We start from the raw sequence: 21,526 nt of genomic DNA, 5'->3' as shown, positions 1-21,526 counted from the left end.
TATAGAAACATAAAATAAACAAAAATGAAAAAAAATTAAAAGAAAAATATATTGAACTACCTGTCTGATCAATACCATTTTGTTGCTTTAAATAGAGAACTGTCCAGTGTAATGCCAGTGAAATACGGGGTCCCACAGGGGTTAGTTTTAGGACCTCTGCTGTTCTCAATATACATACTTTCTTCAGGTAACATCATTAGAAGACATGGGATTAGTTTCCATTTTTATGCTGATGATATCCAGTTATATATCTCATCAAAACCCGATGAAATATCTAAATTGTCTAGATTAACTGAGTATGTTAAAGACAGGGGTGTAATTTCCAATGGGGACAGGGGGGACATGTCCTCCCACTTTTCAAATTAGTTTGTTAGGATTTTTTAACCGCATGCTGTCATTTTCAAGGAGGAGCCAGACCAAGCAGGACACAGAGAGTCCAGGAACGATGCCTGCGCACTCTAAAAATAGGTATAATGAACAGGTATCACGGTTGCAGCACAGTCAGAGATAAAATGCCAGAAGCAGCAACAGATGACTTTATTGTCATCGTGAATGAAAAGAAAGAAAGGAGATGCGAGTTGGTTGATTCAGTAAATTTACTCATATATAATATATAATAAAAATGATCTACTTTAGGTATTCGTGCTGCAAAGAAAATTAGCACCAGGAATGTAAATATTTTAATTTGTTCATGAACTAAGGGTGGTTGAAAAACAATTATTAAAATAATGATCAACATTTTCACATAATTACATATTAATTCTGCTCCTGTCTATCTGCAATTGACATTACAAAATAGTGACTCAACACAGTTTCTAAAAGCTTTTCACTTTTTCTATTCTAAACCCCTGAGGTTTGGTGGATGTGTCTCTGACAAACGTCCTGTGCAACAAGTGATTTATTTCACATTTTCAGGTACAGCGGTTAGTTTGAAATAAAAGTTTGTTTAACAGTGGAAATTGAGTCATACATTATTTAAATTTTTTCACACACAAAACATTAATGGTGAACATTTTTGACTTTATAAAATGATTCTCTCAAGTCTTGGTGATTGGCCCCTATTAAACAATAAAGCCCCTTGGTGATTGGCCCCTATTTTTACATACATGGTTTAGTAGCCTTCTATTTTTTAGCAGAATTTATCATTATAATGAAGATAATTATTTCCTGGATTTTGTATCAACATTGTCCCTAAATGTATGTAAATGTAAATGTAATTAAAATCAAAAACACCCTCCCACTTCTCAAACCAAAGTTACACCCTTGGTTAAAGATTATAAAAGATTGGATGACAGATAATTTTCTATTACTAAATCCTGATAAGGTAGAGATATTACTTATTGGTCCAAAAACTAGTACACAGAAGCTCTCACAATTCAACTTGCATTTAGAAGAATGTACTATTACTACTAGCTCGACAGTGAAAGACCTGGGCATAATATTAGAGAGCAACTTGTCCTTTGAAACCCACATTTCCAATATTACAAAAACAGCCTTCTTCCACCTTAGAAATATTGCCAAGCTTAGAAACATTTTATCTGTATCTGATGCAGAAAAGCTTGTTCATGCATTCATGACCTCCAGACTGGACTATTGTAATGCATTACTAGGTGGTTGTCCTGTATCTTCAGTAAATAAGCTACAGTTCATCCAAAATGCAGCCGCCAGAGTTCTTACCAGGTCAATAAAATATGAAATTATAACCCCAATATTATCATCCCTGCACTGGCTACCTGTTAAGTTTAGAATTGATTACAAACTAGCACTACTTATGTACAAGGCTCTAAATGGTTTACCTCCCAGATATCTAGCCCATCCCAACAGTTTACAATCCATCACTCTCCTTCAGATCACAAAACTCTGGACTTCTGGCAGTTCCAAGTCTACAAAAGGGGGTAGAGCATTTTCGTATTTAGTTCCTAAGCTTTGGAATAGCCTTCCTGATAGTGTTCGGGGCTCAGACACAGTATCCCAGTTTAAACATAGATTAAAGACGTCCCAAAACCTTGTACTCGAGTACATCTCATTAAATGCACATTATCATCTAATATCAATATCATAGCTGCTAATAGCATGAACAGCAGCTACGCTAATTCCTTTCAACTTGTTCTCTTTTTCTACCCATCCCGAGGCATTTAGAGATCCAGCTCCTGTAGACAGAGGCCAACCCTGCGAGGATCCTGAGGCATCCAGAGATGGATCAGCTCCTAATGGGTTCTGCTTCATGAGGATTTGGAAAGGATTTGGAAAAATGAGAAGTGTCTCGTGTAAAAGAGTCAGTTGAGATAGTGGGTGCTGTGAGACAAGTCGAGAAGTTCTAAGTGTTCTCCTGGTTGAGGGTCCAAATGGCCTGTGGGAACAAGTTCCTACTTCACTGATAATGGCTGAGAGAAGAGCCCATTGTTCGGGTGGCTGAGGTCCTTTACTATCTTCCTGGCCTTGGTCCAGCACTATTGATTCAAATTCAACACGTTATAGGAACATCATATTGTGTCTTCATGTAAGACTATTCTTTAGCATATTTGGAGAATTCTTTTACTAACAGAGGTGTGTTTGTTGTGCACAGAGAGTGAAAACTCCACAGATATTGGGTTTCTATAGGGAACAATGCTGATAGTTTCACCTTGCAGTACAGTGGGTGTAACTTAACTGGGAAGATTCTGGACCAAAGACTCATAAACAAAGGACATGGAAACACAGTAATCTCTGTGAGGAGGAAGGCATTAGGCAGAACTGCAAATGCTAAACATGCTGAAACCCCAAATGAAATGTAATCCTTTAATTAAATTGTAAGTTGGTTGCATGTTGCAGTACAGTTAACTTCATGGTTGTGTCTTCATCTCCGTGTTGATGACTGCAAAAAAAAATAAAAGATTGGAAATGTTCCCTTTTTCTGTTTGTGTACAGTGTACTGCATGACCTGCTGATTTCTACAATAAAGCCATAATGGCTATGCATGACCCTCTGGAACACATTCACCTCCTGGCCCTCTTGGAAACTGCAGAAACAGGTCCATGCAAATGTTAAACAGAGAATAAAACTCTATATTTATATCTTTATGAGGCCAAAAAGCTGACCTCAAAGATAACAGTTACAGGTACATCTGCTGTAAAGTCTTGGAGGGGATATACATGGATCCCCTCATTTACATCTAACATGTAAAAGGGAAATGGCCGTCTCCTCAGCTCCTGGTTCAGCCAATGACATCAAATCAACATGACTTTTTCATTTGCTGTCTTAGACTGGTTTCAGCTGTATATTAAGTTTTTGGTTATTTGTGTAATTGTGTGCTATGATCCATGGATTTCCAGTGTGGTAGATGCTAATGAACCCTGTTTTTGAATGTCATATCCATTTGTTCAGTAAAAGGTTTATGTATCAGACATTAAATTAAATTACATGCAGAATATGTATAATAAAGTACTGCTGGAGCTAACCCTAAAATCATAGTCCTGTTCATTTTTTTCTTTTTTTGTTTTCATTGTTTATTTAAAGGAAACCTATGTTAGTTCTCTTCTAAGTTACAGTTCAAGTCAATATGATTTAATCAATTAAAACAGCCTTTGACACAAAGTTGCTTAACAGAAATCTTGGTCCAGACATTTAATGCCTCCTTCTGTCCTCAGAGTGGGAATTTAGTGCCACTAAATGTCACACTGTTCCCACTGCAAGACACTGTTTCATTCCTCTGAGAGAAGAAGAGGATCTGAACATTTCATCCCGTTCTCTCAAATATATTCAAATTTATAGACCAATGCTGACCTCAGAAAGGACATCCTGGTTCCATTAATTATACTACATCTTACAACTTGCATAACTATTAATATTTAAATGCATATTTAGATCAAAAATTGTAAATTTATATTAGTATGTTTGGACTACCTCTCAACTGATGTTTTAATAAAAGTACAAAAAGAAAGAGTAATATAAACTCTATTAATTACTAATTTTCAGCAAAACAAAAACAAAACATAAAATGTCTTTTCAGATACATAAAAGGGGTTATATAAAATCCTACAAGTCTACAAGGTAACACAGAAGTTATTTTATTAACTTACTACTTCAACTTTCAGTTCCTGATATTTATATCTAGATGTGTTAAACATCTTTGGTGGAAAAACAGGCAATTTTTATTGAGCAATAGTATAAGAACATATAGTATTAAAGTAAATAAAGTAAATAGCTCTTAATATTTGGTTGCATATCCCGTGCTTGCACTCACTGACATCACCAAACTGTCTTCTTTGTGATGCTTTTCCACACATGTACCGCAGTTTCTTTCAGTTGTTTGTTTTGGGGGGGTTTCTCCCTTGAGCCTCCTCCTCAGGAGGTAAAATGCTGCTCACTTGGGTTAAAAGGTTTGGTGAATGACTTGTTCAGTCTAAAACCTTCGACTGTGTCTTGCTGCAGGATGAAGCTCCTCCCTATTAGATTACATGCATTTCTCTGTAAACTGGCAGACAGAAAGTTTCTGTAGGCCTCTGAATCCATTCTGCTACCATCATGAGTTACATCATCAGTAAAGATTAGTGAACCTGTTCCAGAAGGAGTCATGCAAGCCCTAGCTGTGATACATCCTCTACCATGTTTGAACAGTGAACTTGTGAATATGGGCAAATCCTTTCTCTCTGCACTTTGGTAGAGGTTAATGTTGGTTTCAGTACTTTTGTGGCTTTTCTCTGTATTTCTTTGTGAATTCCAATTTGGCCTTTTGATTCTTATTGGTGATGAGTGGTTTGCATCTCGCGTTGTTGGCTTCTATATTTCTGCTCTTCTTTGAAGAGTTGATTTTATACTTTCAACCCTGCCCTTTTAAAGGTTGTAGGTGATCTCCCTGACTGTTATTTTGTGTTTTTTCTTCACCGCTCTCACAATGTTTCTGTCATTAACTGCTTTTGTTTAGTTGGCCAATCTGTTTGATGTCTGGTTGTTAATACAACAGCAGTTTCTTTCTTGTTCAGTACATTCCAAATTGCTGTATTAGCGATGTCTAATGCTTGTACGATGCCTCTGATCGATTTATTTTCTCAAGTTTAAAATGCCTTGCTTAACATAGACATTCATGATGCTTTATTTGGTCCTTTTTTAACAACAAATGCAGTCTTCACACGCAAAACCCAGGGATCAAATTAAGAATAGACACTCAGAGCTATTAAATGTTTAAATGGTCAATTTAACAGAGCATACCTGGACAGTAAGAAACACGACAGTAAGAAACTCACTCTTGCTCTCGCTCTCTCTCTCTCTCTCTCTCTCTCTCTCTGGCACATAGTAACTAAACACTATTTGGTCTTTGCTGTCCCTCAGGAAGTGGCATGCTTGGGACACATTGCAAACACTGTAGGGCCTTTGATGAGAGACAGTAGAGCATTCAGCTTGTTCCAAGTTTAAAATTTTCTGCAAATCCCTTTTTTGAAAACACACTATAAAGAATAAAGAAATAATAATAAATAAATACATTCTTACTGTGACTGTTTATTACAGCAGCAGAGACAGCTGAGGATGCCTGTTTTACTTCTAGTTACAAATTATCCCGGATTTATTTTGCCCTAAGCTTTTACCAAAGCCAGACTCTCCTTGAAGCTTTTGATCTCTTCTCCCAGGCCTGTAGCATCTTGCACATATGGTACAATGTGCAAGATGATTTCAAAGCATAAATTACTTTCACCTGCTATGTACACACAAATACATTAACATTAAAGGCAATATCAGGCAACAAACATGATTAGTTTATTAATTTGGGAGGTTGTGGCATATTGGTTGCACAAAAATAAGAAAACATTGAATAGTTTGTTCTCAGAAACACAGGATCGGACTGAGGGATGCTCTATGTAAACACCAAAAACTGTAAATTTCCTGTGCATCTTGAGGCTATTTCCTGTTTTGAGAGATTTAAAGATATAAATGATGAATTGAAATAGGAGATGGAGAAATTCAGAAAATAGTTTTAATAAAGTGTATAGTTCATGTGAATGTTGTATATGAAAAATCTTTTAATATAAAGCCATTTTTGCTCATGACACAGTAGTCAAAGGCTCAACTCGATCAATGAAGAAATAAACATCTGTTTCTTGCTACAGTCCTCCCTCTCTCACTTTCTCATGACCTGTGTGTTTATAGTGCAAACCCAGGGAGGCCACTTTCTAAATAATGGTGTGTGCTGATCTTTCAGTTCTGTTTACTTTGAATTCTACAAATAGGACAGATTTACACAGGAAGTTTACAGAATTTCATGTTTTTCTGACAAATTTCCTGCTGTGTGTGTAACTACCAGTGTACCAAAATAAAGACATATGATGAATGGCTAAAGTACTATATCTTTAATAAGTAGTGAGCACCATTCAGAGAAAGCCACTTAGCTTGCTGACTCTTTGGCCCATTGTCCAAAAACTCAAAAATCCAAAAATCCAAATCTCTCTTTTTAAAATGACACACGTGTCGTATGAATTATTCTACCAACCAACAACACACTGATGTGGTCAACACAAGACACTACTATGTACTATGTACTCTGTACCACTGGGTTAATAAAAGAATGTTAAAGCAATGTATACCTACACAAACATACACAAATAAACACACACATATCCAATACAGTAACAAATATTGTCATTTACACTATTTTCAAATGCAATACTTCTGAACATGCATTTTGTATGTAACACTTTCCATAACCGACATCAGAAAACCAGGAAAAACATTCGGTAACATAATTGGGGTTCTCTCTACAAAAATTAAAAATAAATGTGATGCATTATTTCTAAACACAAAGACAAAGACAGAAACTAAATGTAAGAAAAAATAAATTATGCTGTCATCATCCTCATCCTCCTCTTGTGTCCACTCCTACACCTCTAGCTCTTGCTTCACCACTGACTTCCATTTTCTTTTAAAACACTGACTTCCACTTTCCTTCAAAAATCAGCTTGCAATTTTGCAGATTGAGATTTAGGGAATTGGTGCATGAGTTTCAGGTTTCTGCGATAGTGCATGTTTGTGTGTTAATGAGAGCCTTTCTTTGTTTTTTTTGTAACAGCAAGTTCTGAAAATTGAATAGCCTTTACTTCAGACAAATGCTGCAGCAAACTTCCTAAATGAACGAATGTCTAAGCCAGTGGTACTTCATGTCAATGATACAATGCTGCTTTACATGGATAATTGTGGCAGCATGAATGGTGGGCTTTTGAAATAAGCACTCAGTCACGTCTACACCGTAACATCAATATGCCCAGCTGCCCCTTTGTCCTGGTCCTCATCTAATCAGTGCTAACAAGGAGAAAATTCCACACATCCATCATCAAACATCTTGTGTGTCATTCAAACATGAAAGGCGCATACATATTGTAGCCTGGTGCCTGATCCTTCCTTTAGACCATGTACACTGTCCAACCCCCATTTAGGCCCCCAATAAAGACACCATATTAAAGAGATATTGGATATACACAATGGGTTTATTTTACTATTAGTCTGGATCTTATGACAGTTGAAATCCAAAGAACAAAGACATCTTCTTAGACATGTGCAAAAAAACTAAATATAGGCCTAGCTAGTTATCTTATCTTTGAAGAAGTATATTACAAAACCACATTGCATTACCCCAATTAATTCCTTTTTTAGCCAATCAACATCTAAATTTAAAATTAATGTAATACCCATTCTGTAGAGACAGTTATGTAAACCTTATGTGAGATATTTAAGAAAAGCACTATAATTCCCATTTTTTGCAACATATATATTGATTGTAACTGTTGATTACAATTTAATTTGGCTTTAAAGAAAATATACTTCAATTCAGTGTGTTAAACAACATTCGGTCCATACAGTAATCAGAACAAGGTCATTTTGTTGATAATCTTTAAAATATTAGGTTACTTAGGAATAATGTTTATAACTGCATGTTTAGACTGCATAAATGACAGAGAAACATGATTTTATTTTTCATTTTTAGAAGCAAATGAATGAATTACTGCAAGTTATGAATAATTAATTTTTACTGCATACCATAATGATGTAGTGTAGTTAATAATTCCCCAGAAAGAAATCAGTTTACATTTATTACACCTACATCCATTCACAACTTAGCAACCAAATACATACATCAAACAGACAGAAATGTGTTTACTGGCTGAATGCAGAAAGCAATCTTTTTGCTATGCACATCATTCACACTAGAGGGATAAACACCAATAGCTCACAAGTACTTATTTTCTGTGGATTAGATGACGATGTTAACATCATCTGAGTTTTAGAAGTCAGGCCCTTCCTTTTTCAAGTTCTTGTAGTCTGTGTTTACAGCTAAAAACTAAGGAAATAGACAATGAAGAGATTAAGCTTTAAATGCAACTCCAAATAACAACTCAAAAGAAAAACAGCAAATAATGAACCTTTAATAGATAGGGAAACATTATTAATATTATTATTATAGACACAGAAAAATCTACATTTTACATTAAATTAAATTTATCCTCTAAGCAAAAGTAATTGTTTCAAGGAATATAATACATGTCACACACACCTTATACTGATAGGTAGGGCTGAGCTGATTCCATGGCTCAGGGTTGCTGGATTTGTTCCATCTAAGGATGTGGGAAAAGCAGCCATTTCACACAAAGAGGTGGGAAACGCCATAGGACAAATTGTACATTAGCACAGTTTTAAATAACATTAGGTATTTTTCTGATATCTGATACCTAGTGTTTATGGATAAAAGCACCTCATACCCATGGGATATTTCCTATTTCCCAATTCTGCTTATGCATATAATTATATTTACATGACCGAAACTAAATACCTGACTATCAGGTCATAAATAAATTGCAGTGCGCAGTCCTTACGTAACATGGGGTCCCTTGGCTAGCCGAACCAGATAAAGTGCAGCGCCTCCCATTCCCAGGCAGATGAAAAAAAACTGTGGGATAAGCTGAAACAGAGCACAAGAGATAATCAGTTAGTGTAAACATTTTCAGGATACAATTACATCAGTAGTCTAATCACACTTAAAGATAGTAGTCTGTGAATATAAAAATGATGTACAAATTATGCAATATTAGGTTAATTTAGACTGCGGTATTTTCTATCATGCAATTTATTTCATAATTTATGCACAATGTTCCCTAGTAAAGACAAAAGTCTGCATGTAGTCAGTAGATCACATTTCTTTTAAAGAAAAGCAAAAAAGAGTATAGTAAATATTGCAATAATAAAATGCATAAACTTACTCCAGGGTGTTTCCTGGCATGATCACGCATGATTCGGAGCATAGCTGCAACGTTCAACAAGCAGACAAGAGGTGAAACCGTGGCAGGAGCGAAAAAAGGGGAAAAAGTAGAGGAGGTGGAAGGAGAGAGAGAGAGAGAGAGAGAGAGAGAGAGAGAAAGACAGAGGGAGGTAGAAAGGTAAGAAGGAAACAAAGAGACAGAGTCATAAGGACAGAGGCTGGAGAATGAGTAAAAGAGGGAGAGAGAGAGATGGGGAGGAGAATGGCAGAAGAACAACAGAGACAGCCCACCAACGAAGGCTTTTAACTTTTTGCAGACAAAGCTCATGGAACATTTTTCAGAAATTGGATTTGTTATTACTTCAGTATTATTTTCTGCATATTTATACATGACTTCAGTACTATGGAAATTGATAACATATAATGTTTAATCATTTCAATTAAGTACATCAGTTTAGAGAAAACTATCAAGAATTGTGCCAATTTGTCATCTGTATACAAATTCTCCTGCTACAAAATGCAAATGCTACACCCTGAATCCCCTGGTAAACAAAAATTCTCTTAACATGAGGTATCTCCTTTGTCTATGGAACGCATGAACCCACCTCATTTGAAAAAAGCATGTTTATGTTTTGCTAATTTGCTAATGTTAACTGGCTATATTTGACTAGTCTGATTTCTTTGCAAATACCAGATTAAACATATATTATTTTATATTATATTAAACATCTAAAACAGGCATCTATTTCAGCATGTAACATAAACGGCAAGTGGAGTTAAGCTAATGGTAAATCACTATGTTATTGTAATTTCTGATTCTGATTTTTTTTTTTTTTTAGTTGCTAATATGCATTGAAAACTGATGTGTTAAAACTATTCACAAAACTGTGAATTCATTTTCATTGCTTTCACATAAGGCTTTCAAAGTCCATAAACTCTTTCGTCATTCTTGCTCTTCCACGTACAAAACATATTTGCAACACATTTTTCAAAAGCTAACACTAAACTACAATTATACTAAAATAACTAAATAACTTACTATTTTCAAAACTGTTAAAAAAAAACATTCACAACAGAATTTTTTTTGCAGTTCAGCAATTACCAAATTGAAATACATAGCAAATCTTAGCAGGATATTTACAGTAAAATGAAATAAGATTCAATTTCAGCTGAAAGCCTAACCAGGTGTTCTGCTTGTAACCAGTCTCTGTTACTGTTGCTTGTAATCTTGTAACCATCTTTTAGTTAGTAAATAAATAAATAAGTAAATAAAATAATAAAAGAGCACAGTGGTTACTTTAGGGAATATTGTTTTAAACAGAGATTGAAATAGTTGTTGGAAGCTTCCAAATCCATAACAGTTGTGTTCATTTGTGAAGATTATCTTGATTAAGAAAACCTGTAAGGATGATAAACTTTCAATGGAGACACAGTTTATTTTCTGCAATAATCCAAAAGCCAGTGGAAAAATCCTATTGGCTTTTAGTTGAGGGAACAAGGGTGATGGTAACTTTGTGGTTGGCCTACAAAATTCATCCCTAGAGCAATTTATTTTGTTATATATATTGTTAAAAAATATAGCTTGTTGCAATAGACAAAAAGCCCTAAGCACTAACAAACCTGTTCATCCATGAGCATGACAGTGCTCTTGTACATAAAGCAACCCCCATGTAGACATGGTTTGCCAAGATTGCTGTAACAGAACTAAAAGTGGCCTGCATAGAGCTCTGACCCCAATCCCACTTTACATCTTTGGGATGAACTGGAATGCTGACTTTACGCCAGGCCTCCTCACTCTGACATCAGTGATTGACCTCAATAATGCTCTTGTGGCTGGATGAGCACAAAAAGTGGAAGTTATTATTACAGGGAAGAAACAGGATGTTTAACAAGTACATATGAGAGTGAGGGTCAGGTGTCAGCAAACATTTGGTCATATGGTGTATTTGAATTCACCATATATTATTTGTTTGTCTGCTTAAATACAGTAATTGTGCAGTTTAGCTTAGAAGTACTAAGATAAATCATTTTATAAAAATGCTAATAAATATTTCTAAAAATCAAGTTTACAATCCCTGGTTTATCTAGTCAAACTTCCAAACTAATACTAAGCCCGACTGTCCCTGCTTGTTTTTTATGTAAAAAGCCTGAACATAGTGGACATCAATAATATTTCTTATTCTTGTATATGCATTTATTTTTTAATAAAGCTTTGATTTTCTCTTTTCCACAGAGCTGATCCCATTCCAACACCTAAACTCTACCCAAACAAGCTAGCACACAAATCTGCTGTATATAATTACTGTGGTTAAGAAACAGATTTTTTTTTTTCCATATCATACTTAACCTGTGGTGTACTAAATTCTACCTTCAGAAAAAAGCAGTGCATTTATTTCCACTTCTTCCCATGTAAAAAAAACAAAACAAAACATAAACAAACCAAAAAAAAAACAAAAAAAACAGCAAGCCTATTTTAAGAAGCAGTTTCCTCAAGCTAATGAGGACCATCTTAGTAAGGATGCTCAGTGACTCAGTGCTCAAGAATGAGATTGTAAATTTGCAACAGAGTCACTGGAAAATTGATCTACAATGATAAGCTACCACAGCTCATAATATCGCTTAGACAGTGTCGCCAAGTGTCTTAATGAATCAGTGAGTGTGTCAGTAAAGTTAGAATGAATAACTGAAAGAGCCACAGCATTTGAAAGACAAACTGGTTTCAGCTCAAAACCTTTTCTGAATCCTGAGTGCACTTATGCATGCTGAAAACTAATGCATTCTCTATGGAGCAAAAAAAAAATATCTTAAAAATTTACTAGACATTCATTTTTAAAGAAAAAAAAAATCACATTTACAAAACTACATATTTTGTCTATTTCAGCTAGTTGTATTTATTTCAGATTAGAAAAAGGATTAGGAAAAAATTATTCTTGCAGAATGTTTTTCCAGGAAATCTAAGACTTGGCTAATTTGGATGATTAAATTATATGTACTATACAGGAGGACTGCAGAAAGAAGCAGTATTAAAAAATGAATGTTTTGTATATTGTTGTAAAACTACTCTCAGTAACCAGTGTTTCATACAAAATAAAATAATGGTGATATATACTCACTGTCATTGTGTCCACAATTGAGAAAGGTTTCTAAAAATACAGACACATCAACAATGAAGAAGAACAGAATAGAATAGAATAGAATAGAATAGAATAGAATAGAATAGAATAGAATAGAATAGAATAGACCTGGTCAAAGAAATCCCAATTTTGATTTATGCTAAAACATAAGCGTAAACACATACATAAACACATCATCAAAACATGGAACACTGGAGAATATGAGAGGACAGAACATGCAAGAAGTCTATTGGGACACTGTAACCCCTGACATTCCACTGTTTGGATCACAGGCCACATCAGTGTTCAAGCTTGTAGTTGAAGTGCTGAAATCCTGAGCATGTTCTGTGGCTGAAAATGACAGTTCATTACTGCGTGCTGCTGGTTTGCTGATCCACATGGGGATGAAGATATTAGATGCACAGTGCTCGCTCAGGTACTCTCCCCCTTTCTCTTCATAGTCCTGACGACTGATCCAGCCATGAGATCCAGACGCATTTCTCAAAGCCCACTCACGTGCTCCAAACCAGGCATCCAGAGATGGCTGAGATGCCAATGAGACCTGGGAAAGACAAAAAAAAATAAAAAAAAAATAAATATATTTATTTATATATATATATATATATATATATATATATATATATATATATATATATATATATATATATATATATAAATATAAATATATATATATATAAATATAAATATATATATATATAAATATAAATATATATATATATATATATATATATATATATATATATATATATATATATATATATATGTATATATGTATATATATATGTGTATATATATATATATATGTATATATATATATATATACACACTACCAATCAAAAGTTTGGACACATCTTCTAATTCCATGGTCTTTTCTGATGTTATTTCTTTCTACATTGTAAAACAAATGCTGAAGGCGGCCGAAATACACAATAATGTCCTTTGAACAGTTGATCTGAGGTGCTGTTTATTGTAGATTTCTAGGCTGGCAACTCTAAATGAACTTCTCCTCTGCAGCAGAGGTAAGTTTTGGTCTTGCTTTACTGGGATGGTCTTCATGTGAGCCAGTTTCATCATGGTGCTGGATGGGTTTTGCAAATGCACTTGACAATACTGTTCTTGCAAGAACTATTCCAGAACACCTGACCTTCGTGTCTTAAAATAACAACTGACTGTTATTTGTTGTTGTTACATATGGATTACTTAAGTCCATGTGTGTTATTTCATAGTTTTGAAATCTCCAGTATTGTTCTAGAATGTAGAAAATAAATCCCTAAACAAAAAACACTGAATTAAAAGGTAAATTGTCTGATGCCAATATGGTATTTGGAGTATAAATTATGCTGCCATTTTCAAAAAACCTTTTTCCATTTATATAAACATATATATCAGGGATATTTACAATTGTAGATACAGACAACTTTTAGAACAGTGGACAATAAGGCAGATTAGTCAAATAATTGGCTCATTAGATAATTGCATTAAAGTGTAGGTGTACAGGTGTCCCTAATAAAGTGCACTATGAGTATATATAATATATACACATACACACATTAGCACACAGGCATGTATGTATCTATGTATGTATGTATAAGCATAGGGTCCTATGTTCAACACTGAATAACATTTCTGTTGATCCGAAAATACAGAGAAAGAAAATAGCTCCATTTTGTTAATGTTAATGTCACCAGTCTGATCCAGACAGATGTTCTTAATCTTACTGAGACGAAATGATCATGTGATACAATTCAATTGTATTCAATAACAAATATGTTTATAGGTCTCTTCCATATTACCATGCCAAGTAATCAAAAATCACAAATTATATGGCTATTTAACCTTAGATATTGCCTCTTCTGGAAAGTAAATGTGCAGAGGAAAAAAGATGGTATAAATTATTTAATAAATAAGTAATAAATTATTTTAAAAATCTCAGCTTTAACTAAATAATGTTAGATATTTTCCGCTCTTTTAGTTTTGGTACTGCAAATAATAAACACTACTACAAAGCACAGTGTATGTATGTATCCCTCTGTTACCTTAAAGTGTGACTGGAAAGGCCTCATAGCAAGCAGTTCTCTCTCAACTCTCTCTTTAACTCCAGGATAAAGGAGGTTTCCTCCAGTCAGATAAACATTTTCAGCTAGCATTGCCTGCAGTTCTGGAGAGTACCTGCAAAATACAAATGTACATCTGAGCATCAAAGCCACTAAATACATACACTTTCAGTTCAATAGAATTCACTTTTATTATATCATATCAAAGCTATAGTTCGACCAACCAAATTCATAAAACAAACATAAAACAAACAAGAGGTAATAACATATATTGTATAATTAGAATCAGGAAATAAAAGGAACATATATTTTTAAAAGCTAATTCATCTATTATCTAGAAGGCTAAGACAGAACTAAAAAAAATTAAATATGGAAAGAAAAAGTGAGAAACAATGCCATCTGGTGGCCAGATCATTTTTAAAAGAAACCATTTGTTCTCAATGTAGATCCTACATATATTAATTATGCAGATAATAAGGTTAAACAGTCAACCAATAATTTATCTATTTAGTGATCTTCAACTGTCAACCAAGCAATAGTGTATGATATGATTATCATTTTAGACTAATCTTCTTTGACTATTTGAAGTTGATCAACCTGATTGCTAGGTCAGAAATGGAAAAAATGCACTCACTGTTCTAGTACAAACTGTAGTGCCTCAGTAAGGCCCATCTGTTCTTCACCAATCAGATAAGGACGAAACAGGACCTCTGGTGCCCGCAGTCTCTCAGTTCCCACAAACAGCTGGTGGTACTCTGCCATGTTAAACACTGGCTGCAGATCAAAAATTTGGAGGAAGTAAAAATAACACCAATGAGTTCAAACTTATCTAATAATATTAACTACGAAGAATGTGGAGCTTCAGGCATGGTCTTCAGTCTTCATCCATTTTCTGTAACACTTATCCTACACAGGCTCTCAGGGAACCTGAAGCCTATCCCATGACACTCAGGGCACAAGGTGGTGGATATCATAGACCAGAGGTGGTTCCAGAACAGTGAAGGGCACAATATAACACGTGCACAATCCTATTCACACATTCCAGACAATTTAGAGATGTCAATCAGTTTACAACATGTCTTTGAACTGGAGAAAAAACCATGGGAAGAACATGCTCCACATACACACAGCACAGAGGCTTTAAATAAACACAGAATCCTGGAGATGTGAGGCAAACCTGCAAACCACTAAGCCACCTTTCATAACTTCATATTCTGTAAAAGAGTAATATGACATTACCTGGACATTATCAGCTTTTTCTGGCTCAGAGCTCTCTTTATTTACATCAACCTCTATGTCACCTTCATCCACAGGCTGCTCCAACTGCTCCAGCTCTGTAATCTAAGACCGCAGTATAAAAACAACCACACACACACACACACACGATCATTACATAGCACAGATGTTCTCAATTCAGAACAGGAACTACAGTTTTTAGCTTTAAATGTACTCTTACTTTTTTTGTCCACTTGCCATTTTCTCTCATTTCTATTAATTGGGGAAAATGTCACATAGGTTTATTTTTATGTACCGGTTATTTTGTTTTTGTCATCAAAAGCCTGCCCCCCAGCTTGTTGTGTTAATGCTGTAATTTTTATTTTATTTTTAATAATATAATAGTTTTCATATTCCTTGAAGAATCTGCTAAATGTTTTTTTTTAAATAAGAGGGATAATAAAAATTGTGTGTGTATATATATATATATATATATATATATATATATATATATATTTTTTTTTTTTTAGCTCTGCCCTGAATTTGCTATTTCACACAACAGATATTTAAATAGAATCCACAAGACACACAACAATTTATACAAATAACCCAGTTCAGAAGTTTACATATGCTTGATTCTTAATACAGTGTGTTATTTTCTGAATGATCAGCAACTTTTATGTTTTGAGATAGATATCCATGAATCTCTTGTTTGTACTAAGCAGTTAAACTGCCCATAGTCCAACACATTCTTTGCTTTTCCTGTATCTTCTTCAAATTTGATCGCTTTTCCAACAGAGGCTATATAATGTTGAGATACATCATTTCACATTGAGGACCACTGAGAGACTACACATCTATTACAAAAGGTGCAAGCATTCACTGATGTTGAAGAAAGCAACACATTTTAAGAGCAAGGGGTATAAACTTTAGCACAGGATGTTCAGTGTAAATTGTTAGTATTTTGTTTAAAGGTCTTTTAGTTGTCATTTAGTACTGCCCTCTAGAAGATACATAAGATATTTACAATAACAGTTTACACCGATCATCAGTATGGTTCTTTTATTTAACATTTTAGCAGATTCGACCACCTTATAGTTCAGGTTTTTTCAGCATCCTAACACCCACTTGGATAAAATACCTCTGCTCGAGCTAGTCTGTGCTGCTCCACACTCAGACTGAGTTTGTGGATGTATGACTGTAATTCCTCAGCTGAGTCCATGTTTAGCTCCATCAGTCGTCTGTGAAATTGCTCCACTGCGCCCTCTTCCAGCAGCTCCTGCACAGACAGAGAGAGAGAGACATAGAGGCAGACAGAAAGAGAGAGACAGAAAAAGCAGAATAAGGATATGTGGACCCATGAGAATACAACATGACCTTTATTTCTGGCCATTTCTCTGCATGCTGTGGATACCTGCACAGTAAGCAACGTATGCAGTCTCTTCTGATCTTGCTGCAGTCTCTCTTCTCTGTGCCGATTACTCATCTCCTCAAGCCGGCGGAGCTGCTGCACTCGTTTCTCCTGCCTTTCCTCCACACTAGCGTACATCCCTGCTACTTTCCCCGAGAACGGCAGCTGCATGCGGTGAACCTCAGCCTCATAAAACTCAGCACTACGCCACTTCTCCAGCTCTGTATATAGAAATTTCCAGAACAGTGCAACCTTTTTTACACTAAAATTCACCAAAACCCAAATCTGTCATTGGCGTAATTGGTGTAATGCACTGGATGATGGGTATGTTTTTACCTTGCTCATAATCCACAGCGACATAGCAGTGATGATGCAGCAGCTCCTCCATACGAGTGGGTGTGATGGCAGCCTGATGAGCAGGATATTTCAGCTGGAGAAGTCTCTGCATATATGCTGCAGCATGGCTTCCTCCAATATTTATTCGCTTACAGTTAACAGCGTCCAATCTGTATACAAATCAAGACACTTTTATTGTCATTTCAACCATATATAGCTAGTGCAGTACACAGTGAAATTGAATAACATTCCTTCAGGACCTTCCTTCAGGTGCAAAATAAAATACAGAATTACATAGAACAACCCAGAACAATGGACTAAGTAGAAATGAACACATTTCACAAAGTGCATGTGTGAAAAAAGTGCAGAAAATGCGCAGAACACAACAGTGGTGGACACAGAACAGCACAGACTAATAAACATTTACAGAGTAAGAATATATCCAATTTCTGTACCATTTATCCCAAATACGGATAGCCGGGAGCCTAGAGTCTATGCCAGGGCACTCTAGGCATGAGGTAAGGCACAATCTCACACACAATCACATACCATTTCACACAAATGGACTACTTAGAGATGCCAATCAGCCTATGTCCTATAGAGTACTGTACTGTCTGCGCTGTCTTTTGTCTTGCACTGTTTGCACTAAGTTGCACACCATGCACTTTATGTGGCTAGGACAGCTTACTTTTTAGTCCTTAGCTCTGTGTTGTTTTATGTAGCACCATGGTCCTGGAGAAACACTGTTTCATTTCACTATGTACTGTGTCAGCTATATATGGTTGAAATGACAATAAAATCTGATTCACTTGATTTGACTTTGAAGCCAGTACCTGGAGGAAAGCCCTGAAAAACAGGGAGAATGTGCAAGCTCCAGGCACACAGGGTGGAGTAATAAGTAATAATCATTATTATTATTATTGTTATAACCATCATCATCATCTTCATAGCTTTATAGTTTAATAGTATGGCACTATTTGAAATTTGTACATGGTGTTACATAATGTAACACACTGTCTAGTCTTTCTATATTGCTGACACAGGCTCTCACGATTCTGTCTATATGACGTTCTACCTAAGTTTCAAAGAAGTTGGCAGAGACAGGGACTTCAACCTAGGATTAGACAGTGGTGGCACTTTAAATAGGGTCTATTAGAAGCGTTCACTTTGAATTACAAGCCTAATTTTACATATTTAAATTCCACACACACATATACATACATACATACATATATATATATATATATATATATATACATATACATATACATACATATATATATATATATATATATATATATATACATACATACATTATATATATATATATATATATATATATATATATATATATATATATATATATATATATATATATATATTATTTTTACTGGTCATATTAGATATATATAAATAGATATATATATATATATATATATATATATATATATCTCTAATATGACCAGTAAAAATAATAATACCTACACGATCTAAGTGTTTTATTAATTCACTGTCAGTCATTCTTTACCTTTTGGCCATTTTCTCCTATGCTAAAGAAACTCTGAAGCCTCATAAGTCATTCTCCCTATTCCTAATTCTTTTTGACCGTCAGAGCTCTTTTAAGGGTTAAGATGCTTTGTGAATAACTTTTAGCAGCTGGAAGAAAGCCTCTTTGCCTTCTGCCAGACAGTGAATTTGAAATGTGCTTCCTGAAAGAAATAGTGGTGTATGTTCTGACTAAATTAATTTAAATTAATTGCTTCCTTTGGCCAGTTGTGTGGGAAAAACATCAGGGGAGGACTCCATGCTCGGTTAAGCAAGACAATGTTGAGTGGAAATGACTGCTGTTAAATAAATAAAGAGCAAGATATTATGTTACACTAAGGCACTAATGCTATAACTTTACATAATAAATGTAACAAAGGCCTTGCTCACGTTAGGCAGTATAAAGTACTGAGAAGAAAACAGAAGACAAGCTCTGCACCTGCCGTTGATGAAGGGCAATATGTGAGAACAGTGATATCCTGAAGACAATACCAAGCCAGTATGAGGTTTTTCGAGACCACATTGTGTGCTGTTGTAGTAGAAACTGAAGAGGCTATCAACACCATACACCACACGAGGAACTCCATAACACTCAAATAGAAGTTCAGACATCATCTGCCGACAGTGATGCGGGTTGCAAGGAGCCTCAGTGAAGACCAGGGGATGTTCCACATGACCCTGATTACAGAGAACACAGACAGTTAAAACAGTTGAAGTTTTAACAGTTAACAGTTTTAAAGGGTTTTCAGTCACACAGATAAGGCTGAACTATGCTGCAGAGGTACACTATATTGCCGAAGGTTTTGGGACACACCTCCAAATCATTGAATTCAGGTGTTGTTTTTCAAGGGTTGGGCTTGGCCACTTACTTCCAGTGAAAGGAACTGTTAATGCTTTAGCATACCAAGACATTTTTGACAATTTCATGCTCCCAACTTTGGGCATGGCCCCTTCCTGTTCCAACATGACTGCGCACTAGTGCACCAAGCAACGTCCATAAAAACATGGATGAGCGAGTTTGGATGTTTGGATGAGACAAATCATCTTTGGGATGAATATGAACTGAGACTGCGAGCCAGACCTTCTCGTGCAGCATCAGTGCCTGACCTCACAAATGTGCTTCTAGTGGGAAAAAATTCAAAAAATCCCATAAACACAATCCTAAATCTTGTGGAAAGCCTTCCCAAAAGAGTTGAAGCTGTTCCAGCTGCAAAAGGGGGTGGAATGGTTGCATATGCAAAGTAAAAGTGGCCATACATTATAAACAACATGGGCTGAGGTATTTTTCAGACTGGCTATGTTTGCTGTGGTCCAAACTCGCTTGATTCTATTAAACCCCGGGGCATTTGCATTCATCTTGTTTCTTGTGTTCATCTTGTGTTCTGACTAAACTACCAGTGTGAAAGCCCCCTGAGATAAAATGAGTGTCTGTGTCTCTTCGGAAACACAACATTAATCTCAGTAGCAGTGTAGTGACCTAGTTCCTTACATGCATCAGAGTCTCCGCTCTAATTCATCCCAAAGGTGTTCTATCGGGTTGAGGTCAGGACTTTGTGCAGGCCAGTCAAGTTCCTCCACACCAAACTCTCTCATCCATGTCTTTATGGACCTTGCTTTGTGCACTGGTGTGCAGTCATGTTGAAACAGGAAGGGGTCATCCCCAAACTGTTCCCACAAAGTTGGGAGCATGAAATTGTCCAAAATGTCTTGGTATGAAGCTGAAGCATTAAGAGTTCCTTTCAGTGGAACTAAGAGGCCGAGCCAAACATCTGAAAAACAATACCTGAATTTAATGATTTGGAGGGGTGTCCCAAAACTTTTGGCAATATAGTGTAGGTCAGGTGAAGTGAACTGATTGAGAATGAGTTCTGATGTCCTTGGTGAACAGGTATACTAGAAGTATAAACAAGTTCGTGTCTTACCTCTGTTCCAATCCCCAGGTGAAGAAAGATATAGTCCAACATAAGCTCTTGGATCTCAAAATTAACAACGACATTGCGGTCGAACTGACTCTTAAGCAGCCACCGGAGAGGCTCCAGATTCGGGATGTCATTGCCGACCTGTGTTTCACTCCGTGCAGCTCCTCTGCTTCTCGCCGCTACCGATTTAAACAGCAGCCCCGGAAGCGCAAATTCTTCTCCATTACAAGCCCAACCGGCTCGCGTTTGGAAAGATCCATTATCCACTACTATCGGAACCGGAGTCGGGTGTAAACATTCGGGTTTGACTTCGAACACGGGGTCAGGGGAACACTTAGCGTCCTGAAACGTAAATATTTTGCACGGCGGACTGGTGGCGGACATGATTTTCAAATGGGTGTCACTTCAAAATAGGTCCGGAAAGTTTTGCGTCTGCATTTAATGTTCCATGTAAATGCTGCGTTTTTTCTCGTGTTGTAACGTTGTAAGGGCGAGCATTTAAGAGTCTATATACAGCTCTGGAAAAACCACTGGAGACCACTGCCCAGTCTCCAGATTTGAACCCTACTGAAAATGGAATGTCATGAAGAAGAAGATGGATGGTCACAAACCATCAAGCAAAGCTGAGCTTTTTCTTTTCTTTTCTTTTTTGCCAAAAGAGTGGTATAAAGTCTCCCAACAGAAATGTGAAAAAC

The 21,526-nt window shown here is 35.9% G+C and overlaps 2 protein-coding genes across 2 annotated transcripts; both read right to left on the bottom strand.

Annotated features, from left to right (window-relative positions):
- Window positions 1–7,432: 7,432 nt before the first annotated feature.
- Window positions 7,433–10,235, bottom strand: ndufa4l2a (NDUFA4 mitochondrial complex associated like 2a). The gene is made up of 4 exons (XM_058390555.1): window positions 9,219–10,235; window positions 8,835–8,920; window positions 8,516–8,576; window positions 7,433–8,302 (listed from the first exon to the last, which is right to left on the bottom strand). Exons 1-4 carry the CDS (start codon window positions 9,606–9,608, stop codon window positions 8,246–8,248), a joined length of 594 nt encoding a protein of 197 aa, XP_058246538.1. The 5' UTR covers window positions 9,609–10,235; the 3' UTR covers window positions 7,433–8,245.
- Window positions 10,236–12,463: 2,228 nt separating this feature from the next.
- On the bottom strand, window positions 12,464–21,236 carry actr5 (actin related protein 5). The gene is made up of 9 exons (XM_058390554.1): window positions 20,835–21,236; window positions 19,352–19,590; window positions 17,368–17,537; window positions 17,035–17,252; window positions 16,762–16,899; window positions 15,645–15,746; window positions 15,040–15,179; window positions 14,388–14,520; window positions 12,464–12,892 (listed from the first exon to the last, which is right to left on the bottom strand). Exons 1-9 carry the CDS (start codon window positions 21,213–21,215, stop codon window positions 12,578–12,580), a joined length of 1,836 nt encoding a protein of 611 aa, XP_058246537.1. The 5' UTR covers window positions 21,216–21,236; the 3' UTR covers window positions 12,464–12,577.
- Between the last annotated feature and the right edge of the window lie 290 nt (window positions 21,237–21,526).

The sequence above is a fragment of the Hemibagrus wyckioides genome, linkage group LG05, assembly GCF_019097595.1.
Source record: "Hemibagrus wyckioides isolate EC202008001 linkage group LG05, SWU_Hwy_1.0, whole genome shotgun sequence".
In the NCBI taxonomy this organism is placed as follows: Eukaryota; Metazoa; Chordata; class Actinopteri; order Siluriformes; family Bagridae; genus Hemibagrus; species Hemibagrus wyckioides.
The sequence above is the reverse complement of the archived record's forward strand: the minus strand, read 5'-3'. Positions and strand labels throughout refer to the sequence as shown.

Coding starts and splice junctions, on each gene's coding strand:
- ndufa4l2a (XM_058390555.1), bottom strand. CDS start 9,608: ATGTATAAATATGCAGAAAATAATACTGAAGTAATAACAAATCCAATT. Junction 8,921..9,218: donor ATGCCAGGAAACACCCTGGA/GTAAGTTTATGC, acceptor GCTCTGTTTCAG/CTTATCCCACAGTTTTTTTT. Junction 8,577..8,834: donor GCCAAGGGACCCCATGTTAC/GTAAGGACTGCG, acceptor CCACATCCTTAG/ATGGAACAAATCCAGCAACC.
- actr5 (XM_058390554.1), bottom strand. CDS start 21,215: ATGTCCGCCACCAGTCCGCCGTGCAAAATATTTACGTTTCAGGACGCT. Junction 16,900..17,034: donor ATACGTTGCTTACTGTGCAG/GTATCCACAGCA, acceptor CTGTCTGTGCAG/GAGCTGCTGGAAGAGGGCGC. Junction 15,747..16,761: donor ACAGACTAGCTCGAGCAGAG/GTATTTTATCCA, acceptor CTGCGGTCTTAG/ATTACAGAGCTGGAGCAGTT.